Source organism: Equus przewalskii, chromosome 3 (genome assembly GCF_037783145.1).
Source record: "Equus przewalskii isolate Varuska chromosome 3, EquPr2, whole genome shotgun sequence".
NCBI classification, from domain to species: Eukaryota; Metazoa; Chordata; class Mammalia; order Perissodactyla; family Equidae; genus Equus; species Equus przewalskii.
In genome coordinates, this window is record NC_091833.1 from 63,991,824 (window position 1) to 64,016,022 (window position 24,199).

A 24,199-nucleotide genomic window follows, 5' to 3' on the forward strand; every position below is an offset into this window, starting at 1 on the left:
AAAACAAAACATTTCCAGAGACAGCATAAAGTTGTTCAGGAAAGGAAAAATAAAATTATAGTATATACTTGGCTCAAGTGTCAACAGTGTTTATATAACATTAATCATAGTGAGAAGCTAATAGGACAGGAAGTATGTAAATATGTGGTATGGAGCGGGGATGATAGCCTCTTCTTCCATAATAAGAATCCAATAGTTCATGAAAAAATCATTAAGTAACAGTATACACAAGTTAAAGATAAGAAATTCAAAATCAAAAGAATCAGGTTAAAGAGCTCAACCGGCTGTATCTGGAGGCAGGAAAAGAGGGGTTGTTTTTATGACAAGCCTTATAGAACTATTTGACTCTAAATTAAATCATGTACATGGATAAAACCAACAAAAATAAAAACTAAATTTTAACAAGTTTGAAAGCTTATCAAAACAGGGCAATAAAATGGATTATTTATAGAAATGTTAACAAACTGCTCTATCTTTAAAATCTAAGCATACTGTGCAATATACTTATGACCCAGCATATTCACAGCACACCACAGATATGTAAGCCAAAATCACCTATATACACGGAGACTTCTCGTCCTAGTGGTTTATTAGCCGGTGGCTGCTACTGCCATCATCCTTAGCTCTATTACCAAAATTGTTTCAAAAACATTCATTCACCTTAGAAACTTTGCCAGATTCAATTTGATATACCAATGGCCCCTGAGGAAACCAAAGGCTATCAATTAAATTCATATCAAGTTGAAATTTGTAAAAGCAGCACGCAGCACAGAATAGTGGGAAAACGCAGACTGCTGCCTGGAGTCCCCATGGCCCTGGAATCACACCACGCCTCCACTACTTAGTGAGAGACTTTGACTTAGTTACTTACCCTCTCTGGAGCCTTATTTGCCTCGTCTATAAAATGGAGAAAGCATCATGCTGCAGACTTGTTTCAAGGATTAGAACTAGAAAGTAAAATACTAATGCAATGCCTGGCACAAAGATCAAAAAAAGCCATCTACTGCTATTACATAACTCAGGCATTACCTACTTCATAGGGAATAGTAGAAACCTTCTACAGTTGGGTATCATGGCTGGAATCCCTGATTAACTTTGTACTAGTTATGTGACTTTAGCTAAGCTACTTAATCATTCTGATTGCAAAAAACAGAAATCATATTTCCTACCACGTAGGACAGTTCTGAAAATTAAGTGATATGTATAGAAATATAGAACATGACTTGGTACATAGTCAGTGTTCAATAACTGATATTATTTTTGTACTGAAGGCCCATCTACAGACATAAGCTGAGTTATATTTACATATTGTACATTTTTAATAAGAAACTATAAAATGAGCAGAAAATCATGCAATGTCAAAAATACAACTAAAATAATAAGACACTTGGAATTCTTGGTATAATTAAGATTAGTCTCATTAGAATTTGTTTTCACAACTAACAAAGTGTAGCCTTGGAAAACCACAAGATGCCAGAGTCTCAACTGGTTCATCTAAAAATAAGAGGTTGGGCTAGAATCTTTTACAATTCCAAAAAAAAATCACTAAATGTAAACATTTACCCAGAGATTTGATCTCATTCTTACCAATTCCACAGTCAGCATAAATTTTCTCTAACACCATCAGTAAGAAAGACTGCATGTCATCAAATATAAACCTGTTCTTTTACAAATGAGAAAAAGAGGCACAGAAGTATAATGATTTTACTCAACTCAAATAAGTTCTGTACTACCACCACCTAAATTCTAAGTCCCATCTCTCTGAGCCCAACTTAGGGGTCCACAAAGGTTCTAGACATACTCTTTTAGAGGACAACTGTAGATCAAAATAATTCCTCTTCTATAGAGGAATTGAGACAAAATATTTCTTTTATTCAAGATTGTTTCATTCCCCCTTTCTGTTCGGAAGCAAGGGTTTCCATCTTTCAGATCACCAATGGTTTAAGCATGAGCTTTTGGTACCCAAGCACAGGGCAATCACGATTCCTCTAAATGAAGGCTAACAAGAATGGCTCATGATTATCAGTGTGATGTCAGGAAAGCCCCTGTGAAAATACACAGATGCAGTCAAACCTGTGAACACAAGGCAGAGAAAGGGTTGTATAAAACTCGAAGAAAATTAGAAAAAACAAAAAAAAGCCCTTTTAATTCTACTACAGTCAACTGCAAAAAGTGACAGTTCACATTATCTGGGATTCAGCAATGCTCCCTAGTACCTGGAATGGGCTTCAATTGTGGCGAGGTAAACTAAGAAAGGGTAACAAACGAGTGAAACCCAGCAAAGAAGGGAAAAAAGGAAAAAATGCATAAAACTAAACGCAAAAATCCTCCCCTCTTCTCCCCAGTTTCTTTTTGAACTAAGTGAAATGTAAGTATCATAACTGCCATAAAAAAAGAAACAAATTCACTAAGGCTAGCAGGGTTTCTCACATACATAATTATGCAAAGTATTTACTGATAAAGTGATAAAGAATGTTCTGAGTTGTCAGGACATATAACTTACTCATGCTTACAACAGTTTGGCCTGAAAATGCTCAAAAACAATAAGCATATCATAAAGGCATATTTTTCAGACTCACTAGCAATTGAACACTACTATACACTTTACTATTTACATACTTTGGGGAAAAAACTCTTCACCTTGAAATAATCCAGCAAGAAAAATCCTGGCAGAGCTTTCTATCAGACTCCATGAGAAAAGCAATACATAAATGCGTTAAGAGTAATAGGTGTGGGGCCGGCCCCGTGGCCGAGTGGTTAAGTTCGCACGCTCCGCTGAGGTGGCCCAGGGTTTTGCTGGTTTGGATCCTGGGCACGGACACGGCACCGCTCGTCAGGCCAAGCTGAGGCAGCGTCCCACATGCCACAACTAGGACCTGCAACTAGGATATACAGCTTTGTACCAGGGGGGATTTGGGGAGATAAAGCAGAAAAGAAAAGAAAAAAAAAAGATTGGCAACAGTTGTTAGCTTGGATGCCAATCTTTAACATAAAAAAAAGAGTAATAGGTGAAAAAAGCAGCTTTAAATCCACCTCCAGAATCTGTAGGTCATTTTTACAGCTCCAAGTATGCCCTCTGCCTCCCAAACATGTTTATTACTTGCATTAAATTATCAGTTTATTGTCTGCATTAAAATATCAGAAAGATAACTAAGAAACAAGACATCCCATTGGAGTTAAATATCCCATTTTGTAAAATTCCCCATTACAGACTATAATCCATGCTGATCTTGGAAAAAATATTTTCCTAGTAAGCTATTAACACTTTGAAACTTAATTCTGTAACTGTAAAACATATTTATTAGCCAAGAATTTAATTGTATTCTACCATTACTGTTCACATGACTTAATTTTAAAATTTCATTTATTAACAAAGATCTCTATTCTAAGTATTAACATAAAAGACATTATTTTTCCCCTTTTAAAATAAGACAGGAAAAAGGTTGATGGCAATGGAAGCAAGCATCCTAACTATGCCATTAGAAATAAAAGGGACAGAAATTCTTCAGAAGAATCCTTACTACTAATTTATTTGGCATTAATATCAAGAGCCCAACAAGTCAAGGAGCTTTCATGACTGTTACCCTTAGTGGTGCAATGGTGGTTGGGGATGCAGGGAAGTGGGCATTCTCATTCAATGCTGTTGAACACAATTTACAGTGACAGGTAGGAAACGTGCCTGGCATAAGCCAATCCTTGAAAGATGGGAAAGACGATAAGGTCTCTACAAAACTGGGCACTAAAGACCCAATAAATAGGTGTCCCAAACCTTTCTGAACCCAGTGGCCATCTATTTACATTTCCCCAGAAGTCTTTAGAAGGGGAAAATTAGAGCAGAATAAAGGAATCACTCATACCTCCACCTACAACTGTGAAAATACTTGAAAGTGTCATTGAGTTGTTAAAAAAAATTTTTTTGTTACTGAGTATGTAATTCTAAGACACTATGCTAGGTGGTAGAGATTAAAAATAGTTTTTGAAACTGCTGCATCTTCAAAGAGGTCACACATTCTGATGAGGAAGAAAGGCGTGAAAACTGACAGGTACAATTATCTTTTTGATAAAGGCTATAATAAGGACTATGAAGGACACTGAAATGGTATCTAATAAATTGAGAAGGGAGCACAGGTCAAGGAAAAAAGAGTTGGTTCCTGAACTAAAGAAATGAGGGTGGAGAGAAGAAAGGCAGTCCAGCCAGAATAACAGGAACAGCATTCACAAAGGCAGGCAGACATGGGTGACACACATGTTGAAAGAAATGCAAATAAAATGGCTGAGCTCTGTGGGGGAGGGCGTGGCAGGAGGGCACAGATGAGGATGGAGTGGTAAGCAAACACCATATCATGAAGGCTGTCTGTGACTTGGGATTTTCCAACCAATTCCAACCCATTCCAATCGCTACCTGAAAAGCCCAAATGAACTGCAGGAAGAAGTGGGCCAAAGGATTCCGGCCACTTCCTTTCCCTATTAAAAAACATAATGGTGGGAGCTGTCCTCAAGGCCAAGTGGTTAAGTTGGTGCACTCCGCTTCAGCGGCCCAGGGTTTTGCTGGTTTGAATCCTGGGCACGGACATGACACCACTCATCAAGCCATGCTGAGGTGGTGTCCCACATGCCACAACTAGAAGGACCCACAACTAAAATATGCAACTATGTACTGGGGGGATTTGGGGAGGAAAAAAAAAGATTGGCAACAGTTGTTAGCTCAGGTGCCAATCTTTAAAAAAAAGAAAAAAATACAATGCTAGAGTAGAGCAGCAGTGCCAAAAATCAAGCGGAGCAGGCCCCCAATCCATCCAATAAAAACGGCCTCTGCCTAAATAGATAGGCACACATCCACAAAATTCCTGCTGTTTTGAATACATGAACATCCTACATCCTAGACACATCTTGCAACTTTTATAAATGCCAAATGCAACTATTTCACACCTACACCCAAAGAAGTTTGTATACTCAATGCAACATCAATAATCTTTAACCTTCATTAGCCAGTAGACTTAAAACTAATGAGCTAAAAATAGAGGTGTAATTTGAATAGACATTTTTCCAAAGAAGATATACAGAATGGCCAATAGGCATATGAAAAGATGCTCAACATCACTAATCATCAGGGAAATGTAAATGAAAACTACACTTAGATATCATCTTATGCCCATTAGAATGGCTATAATCACCAAGACAAAAAACAACAAATGTTGTAGAGGTTGCAGAGATAAGGGAACCCTCATCCACTGCTGGTGGGAATGCAAACTAGTGCAGCCACTGTGGAAAACAGTATGGAGATTTCTCAAAATATTAAAAATAGAAATACCATATGACCCAGCTATCCCACTACTGGGTATTTATCCAAAGAACTTGAAATCAACAATACAAAGAAACTTATGCACCCCTATGTTCACTGCAGCATTTTTCACAATAGCCAAGATGTGGAAGCAACCCAAGTGCACATCAACGGATGACTGGATAAAGAAGATGTGGTACACATGTACAATGGAATACTACTCAGCCATAAAAAAGACAAAATTGTCCCATTTGCAACCACATGGATAGAGCTTCAGGGCATTATCCTAAGCGAAAAAAGCCAGACAGAGAAACACAAGCACTGTGTGATTTCACTCATATGTGGAATATAAACAAACTTATGGACAAAGAGAACAATTTAGTGGTTACCAGGGGGAAGGGGGCGGGAGTGTGGGCACAAGGGTTCAAGGGGCACACTTACACTGTGTCTGACTAACATTAATGTACAACTGAAATTTCACAATGTTATAAGCTATTATGACCACAATAAAATTAAAAAAATAGCCGTGTAACATACTGGTCTCCAATGCTAGGCTTCTTGAGGAGGAGATCATATCTTGTTTATTTCTTTTTTTTTTTTAAGATTTTATTTTTTCCTTTTTCTCCCCAAAGCCCCCCGGTACATAGTTGTATATTCTTCATTGTGGGTCCTTCTAGTTGTGGCATGTGGGACACTGCCTCAGCATGGTTTGATGAGCAGTGCCATGTCCGCGCCCAGGATTCGAACCAACGAAACACTGGGCCGCCTGCAGCGGAGCGCACTAACTTAACCACTCGGCCACGGGGCCAGCCCCCTCTTGTTTATTTCTGAACCACTACCTTTCTCCTCCCACCACCAGCACCTAACATTGTGCTTTACACACAGGAGATGTCCAATAAATATTTATTGTATTATGCAATAATATCATGCATTTGTAAGATAGCTAAACAAAATTTGTAGTGTGGAAAGAGTTTATATACTGAGCTTGGGAATTTCACAAGCAAGGATAGTAACACTGTTTGTACAGGACTCAGGTTTATGAAACCTTCCATATACATTCTCTCATTCCATTCTCACATTTACCCAATGGAATAGGCACTCCTTTCCCCCTCGTAGACAGAGGAAACAGAGGCTAAGAAATTAAGTGATATGCACAAAGTCACACAGCTAGTGACAGACCAAAGACTCTGAAACCCAGATCTCCTCACTCATAGACCACTGTTCTTTCCATGTCAACCTTCGGTCAATCAAAAAAATATATATACATTGAGGACATATTTGCCAAGCAATGTACTCACTGGGAAATAAAATAGTGAACAAACCCTACATAACTTTCAGTCCAGAAGGGGAAAAAAGACCTTAAATAATAATTATAATTACAAGCGTACAAAGACAACCAGGGAACCTAACTTCCCTGGGGGCTGTTGAAGAAAAAAAATATTCACTGACACTTGTCAAAGATGGTAAGGCAGACTTTATTCAACAATGAGATAGGTATAGGGACTACCGCAATGGGATTTTTACAGTGCGGGGAGACCGGCTGGGTTTGACTCCAAACACAACATGGGCAAGCAGGAATTCATAGGCAAGGAGCAGGGCACGGGGGTGAGTGGATGGAAAATGACTCAGAGGAAACATCAGGGGTAAGGGAGGTTCTGGCTAAAATGCCCTAACAGGATGCTTGCTGAAGACAGACCAAGGGGGTCAGACATCATCTGGGGGATGGTGAAGGATGAGGAAGCTGATCAGATATTAAGGGTGGGAGGTCTGGTTAAACTGACTTAGCAGAGTTCTTGCTAAAACTAGACTTTACAAGGAAGTGCACAGATGGGGCCAGAAGAAGGTTCAAGAGCCTGACAAAAGTTTGGTAAAGCAAAGAATCATTGTCAGGGCCTCACAGAGTCTCTCAAGGATACAAGTAGTGTTATATTGAATCCCAAGGATTTCTCTTCTTTACCTTATTTTGAATTAACTCAAAATACAGGCATCCATCCACTGACTACTGAAAAAAGCTGCTCAAACTTGAAGGTGCTTTTCACCGAGAGATCTTTAAAATGCATTATAATTCAAGGATTAGAGCCTGAAATCTTGTTTTTTTCCTTTTTTCTTTTTTTTTTAAAGACTGGCACCCAAGCTAACATCTGTTGCCAACATTTTTTTTCCTTCTTCTCCCCAAAGCCCCCCAGTACACAGTTGTATATTCTAGTTGTAGGTCATTCTGGCTCTGCTATGTAGGACACTGCCTCAGCATGGTTCGATGAGTGGTGCTAGGTCCGAGCCCAGGATCTGAACCTGGGAAACCCTGGGCCACCAAAGTAGAACACGTGAACCTAACCACTGGGCCACAGGGCCGGCCCCCGAAATCTTGTATTTCTAACGCACTCCTAGGTGATGCTCCTAGCTGAAGCTCCACACTTGAAAAGTCTAAAAGCAGACTTCTCAAGAGTTAGAGTTATACACAGACATTGATATCCTCAGTTCTGGGGGTGGCCTTCTGTCACGAGAGGGCCAAGAGCAGCCTTTCTTCCCAATGGTGCTATACAAAATGTTGAATGATGGGGCTGGCAGAGTGGCACAGCGGCACAGCAGTTAACTGTGCATGTTCCACTTCAGTGCCCCAGGGTTTGCCGGTTCGGATCCCAGGTGCAGACATGGCACTGCTTGGCAAGCCATGCTGTGGCAGGCGTCCCACATAGAAAGCAGAGGAAGATGGGCACGGATGTTAGCTCAGGGCCAGTCTTCCTCAGTAAAAAGAGGAGGATTGGCAGCAGTTAGCTCAGGGCTAATCCTCCTCAAAAGAAAAAAAGTTGAATGGCAAAAAAAGTAAAAATATCTCTAGAACCCACAGTTATCGCTAGACAATACAATCACAACATCTTATGAATATGTTTCCACTTGAACAAAAGCCAAAACCAATACAGCTCGATGGAGGCACATTTTGGTTCCCAAATGTCTAGCCACTTAGGACTGTACTTTTTGGTATCCTTTAGCTTTAACTTGAAAAAAAAAATTTTTATTGTGCTTCTTGATAACTTGCCATTTCCCAAATTAAAAATTAACAAGGGTGACAAAGGACTGATTAAAGGGGTGAATGGTCTGACTGATAAGACCCCTTGGGGAGTTCTTAACAATAGGTTGGAGACACAAGCATCAGTCCTCAAAGCAATGCTGTGCTTGGGTTGAGACACTTCAGTTTTGACAAATCAGCTCATTGTTCACTGCCTCAAAAGTGCAATTTCTAAGAGTTGAAAATACGAGAGCCACAAATAAATAAAATCGGAAACGAAAGAGGAGAGATTACAACGGACACCTCAGAAATACAAAAGATAATAAGAGAATACTATGAAAAGCTATACACCAACAAATTGGATAATCTAGAAGAAATGGATAAATTCTTAGAAACATACAACCTTCCAAAAACTGGACCAAGAAGATGTAGAAAATTTGAATAGACAGATCACCAGTAAGGAGATCGAAACAGCAATCAAAAACCTCCCAAAAAATAAAAGTCCAGGACCAGATGGCTTCCCTGGTGTATTCTACCAAATATTCAAAGAAGACTTAATACCTATCCTTCTCAAACTCTTCCAAAAAATTGAAGAGGAGGGGAGGCTTCCTAACTCCTTCTAAGAAGCAAACATTATCCTGATTCCAAAACCAGACAAGGACAACACAAAAAAAGAAAATTACAGGCCAATATCACTGATGAACATCGATGCAAAAATCCTCAACAAAATACTAGCAAATAGAATACAACAATACATTAAAAAGATCATACATCGTGACCAAGTGGGTTTCATTCCGGGGATGCAGGGATGGTTCAACATCTGCAAATCTATCAAAGTGATACACCACATTAACAAAATGAAGAATAAAAATCACATGATCATCTCAATAGATGCAGAGAAAGCATTTGACAAGATACAGCATCCATTTATGATAAAAACTCTAAATAAATTGGGTATAGAAGGAAAATACCTCAACATAATAAAGGCCATATATGACAAACCCACAGCAAATATCATTCTCAATGGAGAAAAACTGAAAGCTATCCCTCTAAGAACAGGAACCAGACACGGATGCCCACTGTCACCACTCTTATGTAACATAGTATTGGAAGTCCTAGCTAGAGAAATCAGGCAAGAAAAAGAAATAAAAGGGATCCACATTGGAAAAGAAGAAGTGAAACTGTCACTCTTTGCAGATGACATGATTTTATATCTAGAAAACCCTAAAGAGTCCACTAAAAAACTTTTAGAAATAATAAAGGAATACAGTCAAGTTGCAGGATACAAAATCAATGTACAAAAATCCGTTGCGTTTCTATACACTAACAATGAAGTAGCACAAAGAGAAATTAAGAATACAATCCCATTTACAATTGCAACAAAAAGAATAAAATACCTAGGAATAAACTTAACGAAAGAGGTGAAAGATCTGTACACCGAAAACTATAAAACGTTGAAAGAAATCGAAGAAGACACAAAGAAATGGAAAGATATTCCGTGCTCTTGGATTGGAAGAATTAACATTGTTAAAATGTCCATACTTCCTAAAGCAATCTATAGATTCAACGCAATCCTTATCAAAGTTCTAACAACATTTTTTACAGAAATAGAACAAAGAATCCTAAAATTTATCTGGAACAACAAAAGACCCCGAATAGCCAAAGGATTCCTGAGAAAAAAAGAACAAAGCTGGAGGTATCACACTCCCCGATTTCAAATTATACTACAAAGCCATAGTAACCAAAACAGCATGGTACTGGCACAAAAACAGACACACAGATCAATGGAACAAAATTGAGAGCCCAGAAGTAAACCCACACGTTTATGGACAGCTAATATTCGACAAGGGAGCCAAGAGTATTTGATGGAGAAAGGAGAGTCTCTTCAATAAATGGTGTTGGGAAAACTGGACAGCCACATGCAAAAGAATGAAAGTAGACCATTCCCTTACACCATGCACAAAAATCAACTCAAAATGGATTAAAGACTTGAATGTAAGACCCAAAACCATCAGACTTCTAGAAGAAAACACAGGCAGTACGCTCTATGACATTGGTCTGAGCAGCATATTTTCAAGCACCATGTCTGACCAAGCAAGGGAAACAAAAGAAAAAATGAACAAATGGGACTACATCAAACTAAAAAGTTTCTGCACAGCAAAGGAAACCATCAACAAAACGAAAAGACAACCTAACAATTGGGAGAAGATATTTGCAAACAACATATCAGATAAGGGGTTAATATCCAAAATATACAAAGAACTCATACAGCTCAACAACAAAAAAACCAACAATCCAATTAGAAAATGGGCAAAAGATCTGAACAGAGATTTCTCCAAAGAACATATACAAATGGCCAACAGGCATATGAAAAGATGCTCAACATCATTAGCTATCAGGAAAATGCAAATCAAAACTACAATGAGGTATCACCTCACTCAGGTCAGAATGGCTATAATTAACAAGACAGGAAACGACAAATGTTGGAGAGGGTGTGGAGAGAAGGGAACCCTTGTTCACTGCTGGTGGCAGCGCAAACTGGTGCAGCCACTATGGAAAGCAGTTTGGAGTATCCTCAGAAAATTAAGGATAGATCTACCATATGATCCAGCTATTCCACTGCTGGGTATTTATCCAAAGAACTTGAAAACACAAAGGCATAAAGATACTTGCACCCCTATGTTCATTGCGGCATTATACACAATAGCCAAGACTTGGAACCAACCTAGGTGCCCATCAAGGGACGAATGGATAAAGAAGAAATGGTATTCATACACGATGGACTACTACTCAGCCATAAGAAATGATGAAATCTGGCCATTTGTGACAACATGGATGGACCTTGAGGGTATTATGCTGAGTGAAATAAGTCAGAGGGAGAAAGTCAAATACCATATGATCTCACTCATAAGTAGAAGATAAAAACGACAAAAAAAAAAACCACACATAGCATTGGAGATTGGACTGGTGGTTACCATTGGGGGAGGGGCGAGGGCAAAAGGGGTGATTAGGGTCACATGTGAGGGGATGCACTATAATCAGTGTTCGGGTGGTGAACATGATGTAATGTATCCAGAATTTGAAATATGATGTACATCCGGAAAAAAAAAATTAAGAAAAAAAACTAAAAAAAATAAATAAAAGGATAAAGGAAAGCAGAAAAAAAAAAAAGAAAAGAAAAGAAGAGAGCCAAATGAATATTTGGCAGGGTGTGGAGAAGGGTGAGAGAGAATGGAACCAGGCATACGAGAGTAAAAACTATAACCACACAAAGTCTTTAAACAAAGAGCTATTTCAGTAGTTAAATCTAATGCTACGGGGCACTAGCAAACAAATGGATTCTCTAAAGAGCAGGAAGGTCACACTGCTGCTCACCTACCTGGAACATGATCTGGGCACCGAGAAACCAGAAAAGTTGCGGTAGAAGAACTTTACCCCTATTGCTTCTGCTTAATTATTCTATGCTTACACTGAAATAATAAGAATGTATTTAAGTTATACCATTATCTATTTCTACAAAGAAACACACAAAAAATATTCCTTCTAATATCCAATACTATAACTACTGAACTATTCTCATCAAATTTCAATTTGAAAACAACAAAAGGACTCGGACAGAAAGATAAAACACAGCAGCAGTGAAAGAAAATTCAACCTTTCCAATACAAATAATAAAAACAATAGGCTACTTGGCTTCGAGGTACTTAGACTATTACCCAAATAATGTTTGTTTACCTTCAAACTCCTCCTTTTAAGTTCTAACCTCAGAAAATCAAAGTACTACTGACACATATGATAATAAACCTACAGAAATTGGCTATGATTTAAGTAATGAGAAATGATAAATATGTTTATAAAAAATAATAACAGCTACTAGCAATCATCACATTGTCGAGACCTTGATAATGAACTAGATGTCACTGCTGTACGTAACTACAATTTATTGCACTAAGGCTTTCACATTCAGTATCTAATCCTCCCACCAGTCTGAGGTCCTAAATGCAGGATTCACAGGAAAAAAATTAGATTACCGGCACACTCACACCATACAAGAGGGGCCTCAGTCTGCTTTCCTCCTTAATACGGCTGAAGCAGGGGCCCACACATGCTCAGGAGAGCAGTAAAAGTGACTAGACGATAGCGTGGGTGCGAGCCACAAGCAGCGTGGCCAGGTAGGGTTAGGAGAATGGCTATATACAGGAGGCTGAGCAAATAAGTATACTGAGGATAATGGGAGCCAGGTTTCTCAATGACAAAGAAGGAAGTGAAAAATACGTAAAGGGAAAAGGCTAGAACGAACCCAGTGCTACTGGCTTGGAATTGCAGGTAGGGGTATGAACTCATTCAATATACATAGATAGATACAGAAAAATGCATGGATGTAAATATGTGCGGGCATGTGTTTCCTAGCACTGTCCAATGAGAGGGCCTGGGAGCAGCAACACATCCGTAGTAAACAGCACACCTATCACCTAGATCCTGGTTTCCAAATACTATTCTCTACTGAACAGAACCAACGCCCTAAGAGAAATGGTCAGTTCCAGGGCTGGGGCAGAGAAAGCGTAAGACAAACCTGGAACATCTGGTTGTGCCAGAAATTAAAGGAGTGCTCAGAGAAAGGCAGGAACAAGTCAAGGGACACAGAAGCCAGCCTGAACAGGGCTCCCACCAGCCAAAACTGAGACAATCTGAGCACCAAAATAAATAACAGTAGTTACAGACAACTCATTAAACAAAGTAGGAATCCATGTGCCCAAACTGATATAAAAAAATAAACAAATAAATAGGAAGAGTAAGTTCCTCCTTACAGTAAAAATGTCAATAAATGTAAAAGCAATGAAAGAATTAGAACATTGGCAACAATCACAGTAGTAATTTAGACAAAAGATATCAATGGACACTAAAACTAGTGGGTAAAAATAGAATGCAGAACGGGATAGTTCCATGGTCTCAAAATACCTCCCCACAAAATATTAATTACAAAGAGAAAAAAAAGATATAATAACTTTATACTGGAGAATCTTTGTAGACACTTTATAATCAAAGGATCACCTCCAATAATGGGCAAACATACATATGTGCACCTGATAAGGTACTGTAAGAAAAACATGCATCACTTCCGTGATATTTCCGCCCCAAATGCAGAACCAGGCCTAACCAGAAGGAAACATCAGACAAACTCAAACTGAGGGATATCTACAAAATGACAAGCCTGTAATCCTCAAAAATGCAAAGGTCCTGAAAGTCATGGAAAAACTGAGGAAACATTTCAGTTTGAAGAAGGCTTCGAACACAAAACTGGGTGTTAATACATGACTCATGTCTGGATCCTTCTGTTAAGGATGACATTACTGGAGCCACTGATGAAACTAAATGGGGTCTCTTGGGTCGGCCCACTGCCGCAGCGGTTAAGCATGCATGTTCCACTTCGGTGGCCAGGGGTTCACCGGTCGGATCCCGGGTGCAGACATGGCACCGCTTGGCACACCATGCTGTGGTAGGCGTCCCACGTATGAAGTGGAGGAAGATGGGCGCGGATGTTAAATCAGGGCCAGTCTTGCTCGGGAAAAAAGAGGATTGGCAGCAGTTAGCTCAGGGCTAATCTTCCTCAAAAAAAACCTAAATGGGGTCTCTGGATAAGGAATATGTAGGAGTTCTTTGTGCTATTCTTTACAACTTTTCTAAAAATTTGAACATGTTTCAAAATAAATTTTTTTTTTAAAGATTGGCACCTGAGCTAACATCTGTTGCCATCATCTGTTTTTTTTCTTTCTTCTTCTCCCCAAAGCCCCCCAGTACATAGTTGTATACTCTAGCTGTAGGCCCTTTGGGTTCTGCTATGTAGGACGCTGCCTCAGCATGGCCTGATGAGCAGTACTAGGTCTGCGCCCAGGATCAAACCAGCAAAACCCTGGGCCACCAAAGTGGAGCATGCACACTTAACCACTCGGCCATGGGGTCAGCCACCAAAATAAAATTTAAAAATCACTTCTGCAAATGAACAGGTTTCATAGCTACACTTACAATTTAATTAAACAAGATGTAAAAAATGGTCTTAAGTTAGCTGACACAAAACAAAAACTGAAGTTGTACACTCAAAACTAATATAACGTTATATGTCAATTCTATCTCGATTTAAAAAATGGAAGTGTGGAAAGAAAAGGAGAGTTAAAAAAAAGTTTTCTATAGGAGTTAATTTAACATTCCTAACAGGTACATTTTTTCACAGTTTCCAAGAAGTAATACATAGCTACTTTGCCTCAGTACCTCCTAATCAAATTCACAACTGAAGAGTAGTAGTACTATCTGTGCTTTCACGTATCAGAAACTAAAAAGGTACAAAAACTCTGCAACTACGTTGAGGAGGAAAAAGCCAATAATGGTAAAATAAGCACATGGTAATTATTTTGCACTGAATAATGTAAAATAAAAGCAACCCTCTATCAGATGGGCAAGTAAACTAAGACCACCGAGCATCTGCAATTCTCAAAACTACAGTTCTGAAAAGACGACCATATTTACTTTCAAGCCCTCGCCCCTAGAAAAGCATAACTTTAAATCAGGTTGTCATATAACAAAACTGTTAAGGTAATTATTTGGTCAAAAGCCATTCGAAATGATGTTGCAGAATTATATTAATTGACACAAAAAATTCACAAGTGAAAAACTTGATCTACGTAGAGATCCAGTTGTATATTTTTAAATATATACAAACAAAAATGAGACAGAAAAGATTAGGAAGTTATCTCACAAAATATAAATAACAGTTCTCTCTGAAGGTATGATGAGTGATTTTTATTTTCTTATATTTTGTGATTTCCCCATGTGCATTATTTTTACACCAAAAATGGAAGTCAAAAATAATATTAAAGTATTATTCAGAGATTTCTATTTTCTCTTCTACCATTATATTGTTGGTGACCCTTAGAAAAAAGTCGCAGCAGTATGAGATATTAACACCTGATAACACAAGACCTCTTAAAAACAAGGCCTATCTGAATACCACATTTTAACGTAATTTTACTAATTATAGATAAGGCAGTATGAGCCAGGATTTCTGAATCTAGACTGCCAGGATTCAAACCCTAGCTACACCGCTGACTGGCTACATGATTTCAAGCAAATTATTTAACCTCTTTTTGCCAGTTTCTTTACCTGTAAAATAGGGCTCCTGCTAGTTACTGAACTGAGTTAATTATTTAATTAATTAAAGCAGTTAATGCCTGGCACATCATAACCACTTAGCAAGCTTTTTTTTTTTTTGGTGAGGAAGATTGTTGCTGAGCCAATATCTGTGCCAATCTTCCTTCCTCTATTTTATGTGAGATGCCACCACAGCATGGCTTAACAAGTGGTGCTCAGTCCTCTCCTGGCATCTGAACTTATGAACCCTGGGCTGCTAAAGCAGAGCACATGAACTTAACCAGGACGCCACCACTGGGCTAGCCCCTCAGCAAGCTATTTTTAGTATCACTTTTTTTCATTTTTTAAAGATTGGCACCTGAGCTAACATCTGTTGCCAATCTTCTTTTTTTCTTCTTCTTCTCCCCAAAGCCCCCCAGTGCATAGTTGTATATTCTAGTTGTAGGTCCTTCTGGCTCTGCTATGTGGGATACCACCTCAGCGTGACTTGATGAGCAGTGCTGGGTCTGCAGCAAGGATCCAAACTGGTGAAACCCTGGGCCACCAAAGCAGACCACAAGAAGTTAACAACTTGGCCACAGGGCCAGCCCTCTTTTTATTTTTATTATTATTATCATTAACTTCTTTTACAGGTGAGGGTGCTGAAGCACTAAAATCAGTTAAATCATTTGTCTGAATACAAAGATGCTGGGATGGGGGTAGGTGAGAGGAAGGAGAGAAAGGAGAGGTAGGAGAGAGAGAGAGATACGTATCAACACAGCTAAAACCCTGGGTCTCCTTTCCTAAATTGTTATTCTTTTGAGAAGACAATTGGAAGGTATCTAGCATAATGCTCAATAAATATTTCCTTCCTTTGTTCCTTCCTTTCCCAACTTCTTTGATTCTTCCTCTACAGAAATAGATCTGATTATAGTCATTCACTTCCTTAAACCACCTTTCCTATGGACTTCCATTTTTTTTTTTTTTTAAAGCTTTTTTTTTTTTGAGGAAGATTAGCCCTGAGCTAACATCTGCTGCCAATCCTCCTCTTTTGGCTGAGGAAGACTAGCCCTGGGCTAACATCCATGCCCATCCTCCTCTACTTCATATGTGGGATGCCTACCCCAGCATGGCTTGCCAAGCAGTGCGATGTCTGCAACTGGGATCCAAACCAGCAAACCCTGAGCCGGTGAAGTGGAACGTGCGCACTTAACCACTGTGCCACCGGGCCAACCCAGAGACTTCCATTTTAAAGTTAACTACATTTGTTTTAACTTTGTTCCAACCAATTAGCCTTATATTAGGAAATTACACATTAGTCTTTTCCAAGTCAAAGCCTTCTGTAGAATTCCATCAGTCAGAAGAGACTTGCAATTTAAAAATGCTAGAAACAGAGAGAACACTCAATACACTTTTAGAGTGATTAAGAACTCACTCTGATCCTAAATTTCCCTGAATTTTATATGCATAAAATGTCAAGAGAGGGGCTGGTCTGGTGGCATAGTGATTAAGTTCACCCACTCTGCTTCGGCAGCCAGGAGCTCATGGCTTCAGATCCTAGGCAGGGACCTACACACCGCTCATTAAGCCACACTATGGTAGCGTCCCACATATAAAATAGAGGAAAACTGGCACACACACTGGCTCAGCAACAATCTTCCTCAAACAAAAACAGGAAAGATTGGCAACAGATGTTAGCTCAGGGGCAATCTTCCTTATGAAAAAAAGAAAGTCAAGAGAGGAAAAATCCTAAATTAAGAGACCTGTGTTCCAATTCTACCCACGCCAACAGCTAGGCCAGTAACCTAAAGCTAGTGATTCTGCCACTTTAACAAAAAGAGGCGAGTAAGCTATGTTACCAATAGATCCATCTAGCTCCAAAATTCTACAATTTCTTGGACAAACCTGAAAACGGACAATTCACAGGCAATTTCATCCTCCATGTTTCCTCTGACGCTTTTAGAGTACTCTTGTTACATCTTTTATTAAATAGCCTTCAATTCTTTTATGAAACCTTCCTCCAGCCCAAAGAGAACAAGCTGCTCCATATTCTTTAGACTCCCATGATTGTATTGCATCTATTACAGATGACTATTTATAAACTGTCTATCTCTGGCATCCCACATCTTGCACAATGCCTAGCACACAGCAGGTGCTGAGGATGTGTTTAAAGATTTGAGTCTACAAAGTTAAATTAGGTTCCTGAGAAGTTTCCGTATGCACCATCTGGGAGCTCAGCTTAAACTGAAGATATACAGAGGCCAGTCTGCAGCACAACCAAAGCTTACTCCCAGTCAGATCCACACACGCAGTGCAAATTTATTCTGAGCACTTGTACAAAAGCTACACAGAGGTATCACTGCTCCAGACTATCAGGGCACCCTCTGGGGATTACCTAATCTACCCCACTTCCCTATCCAAAAATCTCTTTACCCTGCTCTACTTGGTTCCATGGCACTTACAACCTCCTGCCATAATATATAATTTACTGATGTTCAGCGTTTATTCTCAGTTAACACAACATAAGCTCCACTAATGCAGGAATTTTTGTCTGTTTTGTTCATAAATTATACTCAATGCTTACATCAGTGCCTAGCACAATGAATAGTTTTTTTAAATCAATAATGCTTTCCTTCTATCTTAAAGCCCTCAAAAGTTATGAGTCATCAGCTTTATATCCCTATCTCACATTGCCCTTATTTCCTCAACTCCGTCCACTTACAGTAGCCTTACAAGTAAACCTCCAAGAAGTGGAGGAAAATAGTTGTAATCAACTCCTAAACTGCAACTCTTATTTTCTCTGCTCCACCTGTTGGTACAGAAATAATACTCAAATAACCAAATTAGTAACCAAATAGTCCAAATACACCAAAGAGTCAAATGCACCAAATAACAAACTGATGAAATAACCAAAACTTTGTTCTTTCACTTCTGATAATAACTATTTCTACCTATAAGGTCTTCACTTCAGATTTTAAACTACTGGTGGGCAAAAACCAAAACCAAGAATGCTGGACTCCCTTTTTTGGATTGTCAAGCACATGGGCTAAATATTTTGAGACTATATTAACTGTTATGTGATCTAACTGGAACATTGTGCTCCAAATAGTATATACCCTCTAACGTGCTACACACATTAGTTATGGCAAGATTTTTCTTATGTAGCTAATACGCTTCGTAATACGCTAATAAGAACTTATCCACTGCATTTCTACAACTATTAAATATGCAGCCACGTAAAAACAGGATACTATTGTATTTGTTTTCAAAAATACCACCAAAACCTTCTCCACCTCCTAATTTCATCCAAATATGGTTCTTTCCTGCTTCAACCAATTCAACTATGTTTCAAGAGACAAGCCCATCAGCATCAGTCATGAACATCATCTACATTGCTATTTCAAAGACAGCTTTTAAATTCTTCAAGAACTCAAACATCAGCAATGTAAAATACACTCAAGATGAGAAGATTCAAGCTGAGATGCAAGGATATGTTGATTCAAACTAAAATGGGAAACAAAGACATTTCCCGAAGTCATCCAGTCCTCTCATCTCGCACCACCTATCTGACAAACTCAGACTCAACCTGTGGGATGAGCCTAAGAAAGAGGTTTCACAAGCTCCAACGTGTTAAGCAGATTGACACAAGCCAGGCCCCCTGTACAAATCAGAAATATTAGCAAGTCTGCCTGCCAGTTAGCCTTCTGCGACCATTCAGTTTTGCTTAAACATCCTAAAAAGGATTAATATTCCATATATGAACAAGTGAAAATAAGGGTTAATTAAATTCTCAGCAGTCGCGTGCCAACCTGATAACTAAAAATTATAGGAGGTGGGAAAAGAAGAGAATCGGAACAGAAAATAATCTTTAAATGCTATTTTCTTCACAGCAGTAAAGGAGTGTATCGGGTGAATTTCAATCTTCGAGTTTTTATTGGCTTGCTAACCACAGATTAAACAGGTGAATCACAACGAAGCCTTCAAAGGAGGAATTCCCCGGGGTGTCAGGTCCTGTTTTCAGAGAACCTGAGGCTTGTCTGCTCTCTCCATACCCCCATCTAGCCAACCCACTTTCTGACCTTCCCCCCAAACTCGTCTGCAATAAACGATAAGTGAAATAATGACCAGCACTAAATGTGACGTTAAGTTGGCATTTACAAATGATTTGCAAAACAACTCCCAGTGGACCTAATCAGCCCAGGGCACACTACCCTGACTCTATTTGGTGGCAGTCTAAAAAGATAAAGCCTTTACTCTTCAGGGGAGCACGCTGGGAGGAAGGGCGTCTCGGGGAAGCAAGGAGCTGCTCCACACCCCAAGACCCAGGCTGTCACCGGGGGATCCTAACCCGCAAGCAGCCTAGTTAAGTGTGTTACATGCACAGGACTTGTCACCCCAACTTCCCACTCCTAAAACCTAAGGAGGAAGTTAAAAAGGTCCCGGGATGACGGGGGAAAGTACGACGCTCTATCTTCTGTGTTTGGGACCCAGAAAAAAGCACTGGGCAGGCGAGACCGGCGGCCGGGCACGCGTCGGACACGGGTCTGGCGGGAGAGTGGGCGGCATCTATGTAGAGCGTGCAAACCAGCAAACCCCAGAGAAGAGCGAAGGGAAAGGCTGGGGTGATGGAGAACTGCGGACGCAGACGCGGGTGTGTCCAGACTTGGGGCCGGGGGAAGGAGCCTCCTTGGGAGCTGGAGGATTCCACGCGTGCTCGAAGCGGGCCTGGGAGGCGGCGGGCGGCGCGAGCGCTCGGGGCCGGTTCCCGGAGACCGGCTCGGAGGGAAGGCCCGGCCGGGGCAGCGCGGGCCAAGGCGGGCGGGGGCCGCGGCCCAGGTCGCTTGAACAAAGCCGGCGCGCGGGGCCTGGGTACTCACAATAAGAAGCTCATGTCGGCCGCGGCGTGGGCTGCGGGCTCGGCGTCACGAGGCCTCGGGGGCGGCGGCGGCTGCGGCGGCCAGGGAAGAGGACAGGAGAGAGGAAGAGGAGGAGAGGAGGAGGGGAGCGCCGGCTGGTCGGCGGCCGCAACTTGCTGGGCTTTGCTAGTTCCAGTGGCAGGCAGAGGGGGCGGAAGTGGGAAGCGCTCGGCTTGAATCAGTCAATGGGAGGGGAAGGAAAGGGAGGCGGGGAAAGGGCCGTTCGCTCGCTCCCGGGAGAACAGCCGCCGCGGCCGCAGCGCAGCTCCCCCACCCGCTCCTCACCCCCAGCCCCCCGCCGCCCCCATCCGCGAGCTCTCGCGAGAGCGGCGCGCGCCCACCCCGCCCCTCCGGCTGCCGCCCAGGGTGCCTTTAGTTCTGGACAACTTTACACCTCCGGACCACGCCCCGCGGATGCGTTGGGGACGCCGGGCCAGTCGGAGCCTGTCCACTCGGCTGGGGGTCGTGACACAGCGCTCCGAGATGCTTAACTGGGTTTCAGCGGTCAGGAAGGAAGTGGGCTTCAACTCTGGAATGCCAGAGTTCTGCAGTGAGGGATGGACTTGCCACCAGAGTTCTGCCCACTGCGAGTGCCCGGCAAAGGATGATGAAAGGTTATGGAGTCCGTCTGCTAGTATATGAAAACAGCAGGGAGTTTCATCTGGTTGGAATGGTTTGGGTGTGGTTCCGCCAGAAAAGAGGAAAGAGTCTAAATGTGTTTTTAACGTCCTTGTCGTTTTATGCACATATTTTAAAACCCTGAACTAAGAGATGATCAGGGTCCATCACTGTCTGAACAGGCAAGCTAGGCTGTCAGCAGCTGGGAAAACTGCTGTGGTGACTTATTGAATGAATGTGGAGCATTCTTAAATAGATTATAAAGCCTTGCCTTGAGCCCTTTAACTATGTGAAATGCAAGTCCCTCGATAAGAGAGACTGAATCCTATCTAGCTTCTAGAATGCTTTGTGAATCAGAGTGCCCAATGGTTTTAATGGACTTGGGCGCCATAAATGCTTAATTTAAGCGTTGCCGCTGATGACCAGCCTGCCACAGCATCATCAATTTGGGTACCCCTTTATTTTACAAAAGAGATGTCAATCTTCTTTACTCAAAACACCCATCAAATCCACAAGTACTTTTAAAAGAATCTGAACTAAACTTAAATTATACGCAGCTATTAACCCACCTTGGGGTAATAGACTTGAAGGAGGTGCCAATATGAAATGTATTCCATTGACTTTATGCACTGTCAGTTTGACATGGTAAATCAAACCATTTTTAAAAACAGAAGAAAATATTGGAATCTTGATGCTGTCTCAGGAACAGCGGAGGTCACTGAAATAACTTGAGAAGATTTAAAGGCTCAAAAGATGCAGGAAAGGAGGAAAAAGCAAGGTTTATCTTAATATAATGAAACTAATGGATTTATGACATAAAAGTCCTGTGTTCCAGATCTTGATATGATACTAATTTACTACATAATTCCTTCAAGGTCTTCTGAAAGTAAGATTTGATTTACCAGATTAGGAAATCATGTTTGGGAAGAGTAAATCAGTTAATCTTTTAGAACAACAGTTCCACTTCCTTTAAAATGAGGGCCTTGGATTATTACATGATCTCTAAGATATCTTGCAGTTCTAAAATTCTGTCTTGCCATGGCATCCTTCAAATGACTGACAGTTCCCATCTGCTCCCTGACTTAGCAGGCTAGTTTATGTAGCCTTGTTTTTGGTCTAACACAATTTAGATGAATCCTATGACCATGAATTAGGACAATGACTGGCAAAGGAGAGAATCTGAAAAAGTACTTGCCAGGTTCTTCTTTAGCATACCACTAAGGTGAATTGCCTGAAATTAATGGCTGATAAAACTTAAATATATTGATCCTAAAAATGAGAGAAGTATTGTGTTAATAATACAGAATGTGATTCCAGGGGTTAGACATTTAAATCAAACAACGTCTGTCACTTAAAATTATCCAGCACTTCAAAAACGTTGGAAAATTTAGAATCAAAGAGAGAGTATATTTAAATAGACATTTCTGATTCCAATTTCTCCTTCACCAGTCCATGTTTCATACCACTGTCTTCCTAAAATCTCCATTTCAAGAAGTTACTCTCCTGATCAAAATCTTATTTTGTTTATAAGTCTTTGTTTGTGAAGCAAGATTATTAAAATTTGTATTCTATCTACCAATTTTTCAAAGAATTGGAATTATAACGTGAATAGAATATATAAACAAACAAGATAATTATAAATTGTGGTAAGATATGAAATAGTATAGTGTAATAGAGGGTAATGGTGAAGGAAGAGGATCTAACTTAGAGTGAGTGGTTAAGAAAGGCTCTCTAAGGACGTGAAATTTTTGTTGAGAGCTGAAGCAAGAGAAGGAGCCAGCCTTGCAAAGAGCTAGGGGATGAGCATTTTCTGGTAGAGGGAATAACAAGTACAAATGCTCCAAGATAAGAAAGATAAAGAGTTCTTAGAACTGATGGGTTATGGCCTGGGCAGAGTGAGCAAGAAGAGTAGCATCTAGATAAGGCTGGACATGGAGACAGGGAAGACTGAGGCTCACAGGCTTAGGCAAGACATTTGGATTTTATTCTAAGAACATCGAGAAGTCAGCAGAGAAGTAAAACAATAGGAGAATTAGATAAAATAATCTGAATAATACTTTGTTTTTTTTAATTTGGAAAATTTCACACATATGCCTAGGGGAAGAAATTAGTATAATGAATCTATCACCCATCTTCAACAATTACCAGCTCATGATCCCTGATTAACATTTTACAACAATCTCTCTCCCACGTTGTGGAGAACGGACTAGAGGGGGCCAACATGCCAGAAGACTATTATAATAGTACAGTTTTTTTCCTCAACAATTGTGAGTTGGTTTAGGGTAGTGTCATTAATAATCTCAAGGTAAAACCAACAGCTCTTGGTGACTGAATGGTTGCGGGGGCTGGGGTAAAGAAGGAGTGAAAGATTACTCCTATTCTTTTGGCTTTCTCAACTGGTGGATGGTGCTGCCATTTATTGAAATAGAAAAGTTATGAGTCACAATTTGGAGGTGAGACTAAAAATTCCATTTTAGATATGTTAACTTTGAGATGTCTTTTAGACATCAAAGTAGCCCTGTCAGGCAGGGTTTTGACTGCCGTGCAAAGCCTGGGGAGAGATCTGAACTGGAGGTAAGAATGCGGGAGTCTTCAGTAAGTAAATAGTATTCAAAGCCATAAGGTGGGCTTCCAAATAGGATTTTATATGCCAGATAAGAATAGACTTAGCCAAGTGTTACCTTTAAGCGTCTGTGTTTCTTCTTTCTTTACTTCTCTTCCCAGATATCTCAGTTTTCTGATCACCATTCACCTCCTCTCCCTCAGTTGTATTTTTATTCTCCTTTTCCCTGAAGGTGAGGGTTTCTACAACCTTAAAGAAAATGATTCATTGTAACTTTTTCTGTGATAAATTAATCATTTCATGTGTTAATTAATGTGTTACCCTCCCCAGATAAAATAACACTATTTAAAGCCAAGTTTCCAAACAGTAGATGAGGGGAAATTTCTCCTTATAAAGTATTTCAGTTTAAAAAAAAATGAAGTAGGAATGATTGAATTGTTAAAATATCACCATTTTTGCAACCCCTAATGGATTAGTGGATCTAGGCACTGATCATCAATGGCTGTGAGTATCACAAGAGAGACAACCACCCTTTATGTGCATCCTGATGGAAGAACATAGCACCTGTGAAGAATTCTTGCCAACAAAAGAGAACCTGAATCCAGTCAAGCCTTTGAATCGAATTTATCAAATTACAGGAAATACAGGGAACAAAAGAATATGGTAAAGAACATGTTAAATGACACTGCATG

At 40.2% G+C, this 24,199-nt stretch overlaps 1 protein-coding gene across 2 annotated transcripts in view; it reads right to left on the reverse strand.

Annotated features, from left to right (window-relative positions):
* Nucleotides 1-23,757, reverse strand: part of MOB1B (MOB kinase activator 1B) — a 68,864-nt gene extending 45,107 nt beyond the window's left edge. Inside the window, exon 1 of one of the 2 annotated variants that reach the window (XM_070614700.1) lies at nucleotides 23,626-23,757. Coding sequence is in view for 1 of the 2 variants with exons in the window: in XM_070614699.1 (XP_070470800.1) it covers nucleotides 20,288-20,301 (14 nt within the window). In the remaining variant the exon portion in view is untranslated. Of the gene's footprint in view, nucleotides 1-20,287; nucleotides 20,655-23,625 lie in introns of those variants that run through there. The other variant, XM_070614699.1, reaches the window with a different exon arrangement.
* Between the last annotated feature and the right edge of the window lie 442 nt (nucleotides 23,758-24,199).